The sequence below is a fragment of the Rhinichthys klamathensis genome, unplaced genomic scaffold (genome assembly GCF_029890125.1).
Source record: "Rhinichthys klamathensis goyatoka isolate OS25496 unplaced genomic scaffold, OSU_Roscu_1.1 h1tg000501l_1, whole genome shotgun sequence".
In the NCBI taxonomy this organism is placed as follows: domain Eukaryota; kingdom Metazoa; phylum Chordata; class Actinopteri; order Cypriniformes; family Leuciscidae; genus Rhinichthys; species Rhinichthys klamathensis.
Window position 1 is genome coordinate 1211191 of NW_026606982.1, and position 12271 is coordinate 1223461.

The window sequence follows — 12271 nt, forward strand, 5'->3', positions numbered from 1 at the left end:
AAAGTAAACATTTCAAGCTTTCTATATAGCCTACTTCTCTGTTCTTTAAGGCAAGTATCTTATACGCTGAGTTTCGGTTCATTTGAGACGCGCTCCAGTTCATGAAGTTCACCGTGCCATGATTATATTGTCTACTATATTTGCTTCTTATTTATTAATCCAGGCAATTCGTTGATGAAACATTGATTAAAATGAAGATACAATTTATACAAAACGAAATTCACTTTAAAGAAAGGCTTTCTACAAAACAAAACATAATTAAGTGGTCAAAATCATGTCTGACCCATTCCAAATGTTTTCCGATATTGGGCATCTTATGATCCTATCTTATTCATCTTATGCAGTTCCCTTTTCATATAATTAACATAGATGAAATAAAAAAAATAACATTATATTATTAAACATGAAACGAATACGTTTTTTTTAAAACTTATATTTAAGCGTCACACCGCTCCGCTGTATAGGTGTGAAGCCTATACATGCATGTCTGCGTGCATGTGGTGGAGGGGTGCGATTTTCGAATAATAATCGAATACCAGGCGATCTTCAAATATTATTTTTGCTTGAAATGCCCATCCCTGCCAAACTGCAGAAGTCGTGTTGTTCTTCGAGACCAGGTCACTCGGTGCGCAACTTGCCATCTTTCCCCCTCTCTCCCCCACTCTTTCTCCTCCACACTCTCACGTGATGACAACCACACATAAGCATTTTTAGGCATTATATAAATTATATTTAATATTTAATCCTTGTCTCCTATATAAGTGAATTGGATATTTTTTTAAGACGGTATGATGATATTGAAACTGATACGTTGCTATTTTTAGATCCCGTGGTATACCATATTACTGTATTACCGCCCAAGCCTACTCCTCAGTATAGTGAACGCGCCTTTAGAGAGAAATGCACCTTTCATACGGATTAGATAAGCAGAGAGTATTTCTTTTCGATTTGAATTGGTTAATTTAAAAGACATTTCAAGCTTTCTTTAGATATATTTCTCATGTCTGTGAGGCAAGTAGCCTATACGCTGAGTTTATTTTTGTCTATTAAAAAATTCTATTAAACTAGATTTTGTCCTTGTCTTGATTATTTCCATAACTCATGATGTTCTTGTCATTCTGCTGATGTTTCAAAGGTGTTCTGGGGTTTTGTGCCTGGGCATGGACCACCCTGTGCATAGAGGAGACACCATGTCCATCGGACTACACGACAGGTACTGTGCAATGTATGTAATTTCTTTCTTCTACACACACACATACACACGCACACACACGCTCGTACTTCACGTTCTCTCTCCGTCTCCCCTGTACAGAGACACTTGAGTTCTCTGCCTGGAGAGAGAGTAAATCTGTAGATCTGTTTCTGTCATGAACACATTATACACACATGTTCTGAAGTGTCTCAATTCTCTCTCGTTCTCACACACACATTACCCAGTCTAATGTGAGCTGTCATCATGGAGGACATTGCTAAAACTGTGACATCCGTCCTGCTGTGTGTGTGTTATACAGTCGTCTCAGGGGGTTCAGACTGAACTTTTCTTTTTCTTTCAGATTCTATAACATAGACTAGTTCTGTGTTGTTGTTTTTGTGGTTGACGTCACGTACCAGTACTAAGCTACCTGATTCCTCACTTTAAAGGGTTAGTTCACCCAAAAATGAAAATTCTGTCATTAATTACTCACCCTCATGTTGTTCCAACCCCGTAAGACTTTCGTTCATCTTCGGAACACAAATTAAGATACTTTTGTTGATTAAATCTGAGAGCTATCTCACTCCTCCATACCCTTCTATTGTAATTTAAACTTACCGGCCCAGAAAGTTAGTAAAAACAGTGTTAAAATAGTCCAAGTGACTACAGTGGCTCAACCTTAAGTTTATCAAGCGACGAGAATGCTTTTTGTGCGTAAAAAAACAAACAAAAATAACGACTTTATTCAACTATTCATTTTCTTCTGTGTGGGCCTCTGACGTGAGTTCATGGTTATTTTGAAAAACCGAGACATTGCCCTTCGTTTACATGCAAACAAAGAATTCGCCTCTGAAAACAATTCTTTCTAAAAACTCTGGCCAGAGTGGAGATTTTGGAAAACTTTTTTTGCACGGTTGCATATAAACTGAGAAAAACTGAGTTTTAGGCAGCGGACGTCAAAGTATGCAACAGAACTTGCACCTGCGTCAACTTAAGTGCGACCTATGTTTACATTTTCATTTGGCTATGATGATCATGGATGCATTCAGAGTAGCAGTTGCACTTAAGTTGGTGCTAACCCTTTTCGTCTGTTTGCATAAAAATACAGCTGCTCTATTATGTCGAGGAGCAGAGACGAATGAGTGCTCGGAGGTCAGCAATTTTGAGGAAGTGATTCGTTGCTGTTGTTGCTATTTTCGGGATTCTGATTGGCTAATGTGGGCTTGAGCTTCTCCTTACACTGCCACCTACAGGTTTGGCATGCTCTTGACGGCATATATACACGGGTTCGTGTAAACGAACACTTTTCTGAAAACTGACAGGTGTACACGATGTTATTTTTGAAAACAGAGAGGGTGAAATGTCCGTTTATGAAAATAGCCGGCCACGTGTAAACGTAGCCCTAGTGTAACAGCGCAGCGCTTCTGGGTTGTACGTCAGTATGTAGGCTCACTATTGGCCGACGCTGGTCATGTGTGTGATGCGTGTGATGCTTGTGAGCATAGTGAGCCTACGTTCTGACGTACAACACAGAAGCGCTGCACTGTTACACTACGTGAACTCACTCAGAGGCCCACACAGAAGAAAATGAATAGTTGAATAAAGTCATTATTTTTTGTTTTGTTTTGCACACAAAAAGTATCGCCGCTTGATAAACTTAAGGTTGAGCCACTAAAATAGTCACTTGTAGTATTTTAACAATGTTTTTACTAACTTTCAAGTTTAAATTACAATAGAAGCGTATGGAGGAGTGATCCAGCTCTCAGATTTAATCAAAAATATCTTAATTCGTGTTCCGAAGATGAACGAAAGTCTTACGGGGTTGAAACAACATGAGGGTGAGTAATTACTGACAGAATTTTCATTTTTGGGTGAACTATCCCTTTAACTGTGCCCTTCAGTCAGCTTTATATGCTTGTGTGTTCATGCACTAGGGGTGCAGTGGTTCAAGTTTGTCTTTGTATCTCTATTCTGTCGTGACAGTTTCAGTTCACTCTATAAGGGAGGCACGATTTGGAATCAGTTGAAGCCAATATCAATAACTGATATTTTAATATGATATGGTCGCTGGCATACATTTTCAAAAAGACGTTGCTTTTTTTCCAGAGTGGCTCAAGTGTTTTTTTCTTCTAAATCCAATCAGTGTGGAAGCCCATTTTTGCCTTAGTAAATAAAATTAAAAGGTAATTGTGATTTATATATTTGACAATTGCAACTTATTTTCTAAAAATTACAACTTTATATCTTGCATTATGACTTTAATGGCAATGTGATTTTATTTCTTAGTATAAAGTTTCTATTACAATTTTTTATGTTGAGGCTGCCTAAAACGGGCTTCCATAAATCAGAAATACTCTCTGCCTGTGAATCATTTTGCACGGTCATGTTTGTTGACATCCAATAGAGTGCCGCAGGAATGAGTCCTAAAACCTGGAAATGAGTTTGCATTTTTGCACTTCCACTTCCATTGTCCCGAAGTCAATGAGTTTTTTGAATGGATATTTGGTTAAATCCCTGAAATAAGGTCTGTGGTTAACACAAGCTCAAGATAGTTTTAGTTTTATTCTGTAATATAAAATAAATAATTCACTATTCATGAGTCGTGATTCTTTTACATGTCTTTAAAAAGAAGAAAAGTGGCTAAATGAGGCTATAGCTACTGTCGGGATTGGGAACATTAAAAGTCATCACACCAAACAGAAAAACTCTCTCACCAGTCTGCTTTTACAGCCTTGTTGTGTTTATATTTGCATTCTTGCATACTTCTCTAACTCAAACTTTCCATATTTTCTGCTCTAATCCAAAAGCTATTGGAAAAATCCTATTTTTATCAAAGGAACAAGGGTGATGCTTACTTCCGAGTTGACTTGTAAACATACATCACCCCTGCAACACTCTATTTTCTGACGTGCATTTGAAATGTTGACCGTAGCAACTGTAAGAGCTGTCTTTAAGCAATATGCTTCAGGAAAATGCGTTCTCTCTTGTTTTTGGATTTATCTTTAGAGTGTGTGATGCTGAACCTCCAAAACTGCTATTTATTCTGTTATTAATCTTATCGTGAGTGACAAATATATCAAATGGGTTTGTCACAGACTAGTGCTGTGACGGTGAGGCTGAGAGAGGGCTTATGTGCACAATTGTTTCTATCACACTCTTCTGTTACATTAAGGAGACTATTTAGATCTGTATCTTTGTTGTTTAATCCATTGTTACACCCATTTGCAATCTAGTTAGCTCAGCTATACTAGGGGTGGGTGATATGACCAAAATCTAATATCACGATTAAGAGCAATTTTATTTCAAGATAACGATATATATCACGACACGATATAGATATAATGAAATAGACCTACCTGAAAAACTTAAAGCACTAGAAATAAGAAATACTACACTCTTAAAAACAAAGGTGGGTTTTCACAGTGATGCCATAGAAGAAACATTTCTTGGTTACCCCATCGAACCTTTCAGTGAACGGTTCTTAAAAGAACCATTTTTTTTGTAATGTGAAGAACATTATAATAATCTAAAGAACCTTTTTTCATTATAAAAACCTTTTGTGCAATGGAATACAGGGAATTGAATGCATACTTATGTGTGTATTTGATCGTTCAAGCCCACCCAAGGCACCCAAAACTTATGTGTGTATTTGATCGTTCAAGCCCACCCAAGGCACCCAAAACTCCATACTCGCACTCTTTATAAGCAGCGGCTTTATGTGCGTGCGTTTCCGGTGTGTGCGTTTAGAAACCGTCCCTTAGTGTGCACCGCACATATACTGAAATGAGTTTGCTTTTGCTGCTTATTGCTTTAAAATCACTGTTTTTTTTTTAAACAGCAAGGCTTAAAAATGCATTCAAATGATAAGCTTTCGTGATGGCGCAGCGCAGCACGGCAACATCACATGAGCGTATTAAATCACGGTAGAGGCAATGGTCTCAAAATCTCTACCGGTTTATCTTGACTATTATATCGCCTACGGTACCCATAAGCTATACAGATAAATGCTTTTGAAAATAGACATTTTAGGACATGAGATCAATCCGGGTACAAAAGCATATCAAACAGTGGTGTTTTTTTACTCCAAATATACACAAATTAAATTTCTTTACACTCTCACTAACTAACTATGCGGTGTTATACTAACTCAATGACTAGTTTTCACTCGCACAGATGATACAAACGTGTGTCATGGCAGGCAGATGACTGAGATTTGTGTTCTCTATAGTCTTGCCTGATTGTTTGCTGTCTGTGATGTGTAAATCACAGCAGAATTACACCATGAGTTCAGATCACTATAAACACTAAACACTCAATTAAACAGCACAGCTCCTGAAGTGAGCGCAGCATGTTGGCTGGATTCTTCTATATTGTGTATATTGTACAGGAAAACAAAGGCAACTGCAAATTTCATCTATCTGAGCCGACCTGCCGCCTGCTGAAATGTTACACGCACTGGCCTCGTTTTGTGTCTTCAGATGCCAAGTTGGCACTTAAGGGCCGAGCGTGTGGGCATGTGGATTTGTAATGACTCAGACCCTTGAGATCATCGGACTAAGATTCAGTCAGCTGGTGTGTAGGACAGTATTGACAGGGCTATTTCTGTGTTCTGTTGGAGGGATGATTTATGTGACCTGTAACCAAGAAACATGCTCTCTTATGGGTCTTTTTAAGACATGTACAGTGGCCCCAAAACTATTCGGTTGCTTAAAGGGATACTCCACACAAAAATGAAAATTCTGTCATCATTTACTCACCCTCAAGTTGTTGCCAACCTGTATGAGTTTCTTTCTTCTGCTGAACACAAAGGAAGATATTTAGAAGAACGATTGGAACTTTGGCACCATTGACTTCCATAGTACGATGGAAGTCAATGGTGTCAAACAACTGTTTGGTTCCAATCGTTCTTCTAAATATCTTCCTTTGTGTTCAGCAGAAGAAACAAACTCATACAGGTTTGCAACAACTTCAGGGTGAGTAAATGATGACAGAATGTTCATTTTTGGGTGGAGTAACCCTTTAAGCAACATTTTAAAACGTCTTAACATTGTATAACAAAATATCAAAGTGATGTTTATTTTAAAGAAATGGACACTACCGGTCTAAATTCCTGGGGCAGTTTTATTTTATTCAGCAAGGACACATTAAATTGATCAAAAGTAAGAGTAAATATTTGTTTTTGTTTTTCAAATAATAAACAAATTTAAAATAATGGATGTTCATTTTGACCTTTCTATTCATCAATAATCCTGAAAAAAAAAAACTATCACAGTTTCAAAGATATTAAGCAGCACAACTGTTTTCAACATTGATGATAATAAATGTTTCTTAAGCACCAAATCAGCATATCAGAATGATTTCTGAAGGATCATGTGACACTGAAGACTGGAGTAATAATGCTGAAAATACAGCTTTGCCAATAAATTACATTTTAAATTAAAATAGAAAAGGTTTATTTGTTTGTAAAAACAAACATATTTGATTAAATAAATGCAGCCCTGAGGCCTCATGTATCAACATTGCGTACGCACAAAGACACGGCGTACGCCAGCTTTCACGTTCACGGCCAGATGTACTAACAGTGAAATTAACGCAAGAATGTGTGTTCCTCCAAGTAAACTTCATGTTTGGCTTATGTACATTTGTCGTGATTTTTGTCCGTTGGCGACTCATAGAGGCAATAAAGTGAAGTGGCAAACATTACACTACGAATGGTTCTATCGCACCACCAGCTATCAGATATTCCTTATAATTTGTAATTGATAAATTATTTGACATTGTCTTATTAAAATATTATATTATGCAATTAAGTAAGAACATAAAAAGCATGTGCAAATTGATACAACCCGTCTAGCAATGGCAGCGTTGGCTTAACTAGGAATAAAAAAATAAACTTCATTAATTCGGTCAGTAAAGATAAAAAAAGAAAGTAATATTTGTATTCAGGAAGGACACATTGAATTTGTTTAAAAGTGAGAGTAAATGCATTTATAATGTTACAAAAGATTTCTATTTCACATTTCTATATCTGTTTGATTTAAGTTTTTATTCATTAAAGAATCCTGAAAATACTGTATCACGGTTTCCACGAAAATATGAAGCAGAAGCACAGCTGTTTTCAACACTGATAATAATTATAAATGTTTCTTGATCATCAAATCATCATATTAGAGTGATTTCTGAAGGATCATGTGACACTGAAGACTGGAGAAATGATGCTGAAAATTCAACTTTGATCACAGGAATAAATTACACTTTAACATATATTCACATAGAAGACATTTTCAGTGAAATTTCGTTTCTTGCTTGCTTTAGCCATGTTCTTGCAGGTTTCTTTTGCCAAATTGGACTAATTACCATATTTAAATTAATTTAATTGGGGGTGGAGACTGGGTGGGGTGTTGCGCTCGTGCATGTGCGCTCAATTTTACGTTAATTGGGATGTACAAAGAGAAAATGCGTGGGATCCTTTGTACGCAGAGATTCATACATCTGTTTTTTTGTGTGCGTACGCACATTCACAACTTTGTCAGTACCAATGTTTTAGTGTGAATTCAACGCAAGTCTTTGTACATCAGGGATGGAAATTAGCACCCGCCACCAGCCAAATGCGGGTGATTTTGTGTTGTGGCGGGTAAACTCGCTTCACCTACCGGCCACCGTGGCGGGTAAATAAAAATAGCATACTGTTTCACCCGGACGGCGGACACTTTTAGAGGAGGCACACCTTCAAACAAAAATGTGGCGTTACATCGCAGGCGTAGAGGTCTGCAGAGAAAACATCATGGTGCGTTCACACCAGACGAGAATAGAGCGTCTGGCGCGAGTGATTTCGTCAATGCAAAGACGCGTTACGCGCGTAAAAAATTCCTACGGCGCGAATGAGGTGTAGAGCGCGCCGTGGTAGATGCGAATACGCCTCATTCGCGCGGCAAGTTCGAGCGTCTGACGCGTTCCGCGCGCATGATTTTATTGAGTGCTTTTGTGCATTCACGCGTTTGACGCGAATTCGCGTCTGCCGCCCGAGTTGAAAAATCTGAAGTTTGGCGTCAATTCGCGCCGCGTTAACCAATCAGGAGCCTAGCTGCTGTCACGTGGTGAAGTATCTGGATGCTTCAATAAATTATTTTGTACTAAATGCCTGATGTGGTTCTAATGCACAACAAAGCAAATATTTTATCACATAAAACTTGATTTCAATATATGAGACATATTCATTTTGTATTGAATGCTATTTATTCCATTTCATATCTAGATTATATTAAATATTATTCTAATGTAAAGGCAACCAACATACTATAGCTCATAAATCCGTGTCTGGAGAGTGTTGTGTGAGAGAAAAAAAAATCACAGGACAGGTTAATTACTTTTGGAGGCTGGCTCAAATTATCATCAAAACAAAAATAAATGACCGATTAGGTGGATGAGGCCGAGGGTGAGAGAAAGAGAAAATGTCAGTATTTCATTGAGACTTGAGATTAAATAAACTGCTTAAGTATTCTTGTAGTATTAATTTTCACATGCAGTTACACATTGTCGGTTAAAAACAAGAAAGTGGCTGGTAAAAACATTGAGTGGCTGGTAGATTTTGAAATCCACCAGCCACAGTGGCCGGTGGACAAAGTTAATTTCCATCCCTGTTGTACATGAGGCCCCTGGTGAACATAATACTTCTTTCAAACACATAATACCGACCCTAAACTTTTTTTGTACGGTAGTGTTGTTTAAACAAAATATTTCACAAAAAGTGTGTTAGGTTTTTAAATGATGAAACAATAAGATGTATATGGGCACTTTGTTATTTGTCAACTGTTACATGTTTATTTTTAGTGTGCAAGGACACCTGTGTGAACTAACTTCATACATCCACTAACAAATCACCTTGACTAGTTATGTGTTTGCAAAATTTGCTCAGAAAAGTTAGTTCTTAGAAAACACCTACTATCTTTTGTTCGCGCTTATGTGATTGTCATCGGAAAGGTCTTAGTGCATGATGATGTGCTTGGATGTCTTCTATTCTATATTGCTGGTTTCTGTCACTCTCGTAAACTCTCTAGCACACTCAGATCCGGTCTTTAAGCTGTTTAGGACCCTCAGCCATCTGTTGCATATTTGTCGAGGTTGCTATAGCGACAGCTTCCTGTAGGAGAGTCTGAACAATGTAATGGGAGTGCTGGGTGGTTGATTGTTGCTTTTATTTATCCATTTTCCCCCTAGCAGTTTAAAAAATATTAAGGGTCTTAAATTACAGCATGATGATGGGGATTCACAGAAGAATATTATCTCTGAACTTTCTCTCATTAAGGGCTTTCGCACGGAGGAACCTTTTCATAGTTCCTAGAACTAATGGTGGAAGTACCCGCATTTTGACGTGTTCGCACCGCAGCAGGAACTGGGAGCGATTTAAGTTCTAGAAACGCCTTTTGGGGGAACTAAATTAGCTCCTACTTTAGAGTAGGGTCTAACCCAGCACAATAGAGTGGTGCAGGTATTATGTCACTTCTCTCGACATAAACCCAATAGGATTTTCCCATAGGCTTTTGGATTATCGCTAAAAACAAGCTACTTACACGTTTTGTCCATCAAGATATTTTTCACAGATGAACACAACTTTTATGAATTTTGAAGCCTAAATGCAGTCGCCAGAAGTAAAAAGCTAAAGGTAGGGTTAGGGTATAAACGAACTACACCAACACCACGGTCCCACGACCTCAACGTCACCATCACTAAGCTTACAACAACTTTTTCAGTTTTTACCCAAAGATATTTTCCCAGAAAGTTTAAATAGTTTGTAAGAGCACAATTATAAGCATGAGGCTGTAAAAGCGGACTGAGTTTACCTGTTCGGTTTGATGACGTTTAATTTCCTCGACAGCCTCTGGAGTCCCATTTAGCCTCTTGTTAGCAACTGCCTTTTTCAAGACGCGTAACAGCTTCAAAAAATCACGAGTGCGGTAATTGATGTATTTTATGTCATAGAATAAAACATGAAGGTGTCTTGAGCCTGTGCCAGTGCGAACATGAAGTTGTTCACCACAAACTTTATTTCAGCTATTTAACCAATACCTATTAAAAAAAGCCATTGACTCCAGGACGATGGAACCGGAAGTGCTAAAATGGTAACTCACTTCTGCGTTTTGGCCTACAAATTGATGTCATACCTGCAGCACTCTATAGGAACAACTAGTGGCGTAAGCGTACGCTGATTGGCCGAACGCACATGAAACACCAGCACCCACCATTTAAAGGTGCTCTAGTCTAGGCGATGTTGGGTGTCGTCACTTCTTGTTGACGTTCAAAGTATTGTCAAACAAAACGGAGGCTAGCTAGACCCTCCCTCCTCCTCATCCCATCCCCTCCTCATCCCTTAGCGAACATGAACGTCCATTTAGAAAAACAAAAAAATGGATTTACCCACCTGTCCAGCAAAAACACAGCTACCTGAATGTCGGATTGGAAGCCCTTCTGCCGGCGGAGTTCTTGCCACCTTTCGAAGGCTTTTCCAATGTAAATTTGGGACTTTGCGCGATCCTTATCCTTTTCCCTCTTCTTTGCAATTTGTTTATCGGAATGTCGTCTCTGGTCGTGTGTCACCCATATCAAACTTAAAGAGAATATAATTCTAACTTCCCTCTTCATGCTTCTCTCCTCCACACCCCCCTTCATGTGTACGTGCACTAACCCCCCAAATCCTTCTTGTCGGTTATTGGCTGGAACACTGTTTATGTTTCGTGGTGCGGGTTGGCCCAGTTTGCTTTTGTTGCCGTTTGTGGAGCCTGGGGTGTCTACAGAGACCTCGTTTTTTTTTACAGTGGGACAGGCAGCTAGCGGATAGTGAGGAGATGTTTGCTGTATGTGACAAAAAAATGTTTTGGCCTAAAAAACGCGTGACATCGCTTGGAGCACCTGTGTACCAAAAAGATGTACACACACACAGATTATAGCATTTATTTTTACTCCACAAACTAACTCTACAAACATGGAAACAGTGATAGATGGACCTCTCAACCTAAGTATAAAATCCTATGCGACTTTGAGGGGACCAAGCCAAACATGATTATGCATTTCTGCTCAGCCAGCGACAGTGGACATCAACTACAAGGCAAACGCTTTTTTCATATACTGTCTACTTTCTTTAACAGTTCTAGTTCTAATAACATATTAGACGGGACTGTTAAACAGATCATAAACTAATGGCGGTGCGGATGCACCCTGGTGGCTAGTTCCTATACGTTCCTAGAATTACCCGGTGCGGGGGAAAATAGCCCCTCTCTCCCCTCTTTAGCCATTGCCATCGCTCGCTGTGGCACTTTTCATCTACTCACTTATTTCACCCATACCTCATTTCTTCCTAGCCTTTTTTTAATCTATACTTGTCCCTTCCTGCCTTGTCAGCTGTTTTTTTCTGCCCTTCCTTAAGTGCTTAATCAAGTGAGTCTCTGTCTCTCTCTCTCTCTCTCTCTCTCTCTCTCTCTCTCTCTCTCTCTCTCTCTCTCTCTCTCTCTCTCTCTCTCTGTCTCTCTCTCTCTCTCTCTCTCTCTCTCTCTCTGTCTCTCTCTCTCTCTGTCTCTCTCTCTCTCTCTCTCTCTCTCTCTCTCTCTCTCTCTCTCTCTCTCTCTCTCTCTGTGTGCTACTCTTCCTGAAATGCTTTGAAAATGACAAATGCGGATTAATTGTGGATTTCTTTAAGCTTTGCCAAAAATACTTTGCTTGATCATACAGCCACCAAACGCTCTTCAGATCAAAACCTTCATGACGTGCTGATCGTCTAGTGGCTATTATTCCCTCTTCTCTCCCTTCATCCCTTTTTGTGCATAAAGACAAGGCTTGTTTCAGATGGAAGTCTTGTTATATGATGTTTTGCATAATCTCATAACTAAATGTCAGTAAGATTCAACAAAATTTCCATTTAAAGAAATCGTTTGATCTCTCATAGCTTGTCAGTCATAAAGAGCAAGGGAAAAAATTTGAAACTTTTCAAGAAACTTTGTTTTTACGTATAAAAAAACAGTCCACAAAACCAGAATGAAGACAAATCAAGACAAGAATTGCATCAAAACCAAACTGCAACTTGCCAAA

General features: G+C 38.7%; 1 protein-coding gene across 4 annotated transcripts in view; it reads left to right on the top strand.

Annotated features, from left to right (window-relative positions):
- The window catches only part of klhl13 (kelch-like family member 13), a 79555-nt gene that overhangs the window by 7760 nt on the left and 59524 nt on the right, over positions 1-12271 (top strand). For 2 of the 4 annotated variants that reach the window (XM_056237876.1, XM_056237879.1), the window contains exon 2: positions 1136-1225. In XM_056237876.1, the coding sequence (XP_056093851.1) occupies positions 1161-1225 (65 nt within the window). In that variant the 5' untranslated portion in view covers positions 1136-1160. The remainder of the gene's footprint in view (positions 1-1135; positions 1226-12271) is intronic. The other 2 variants (XM_056237877.1, XM_056237880.1) reach the window with 1 other exon arrangement.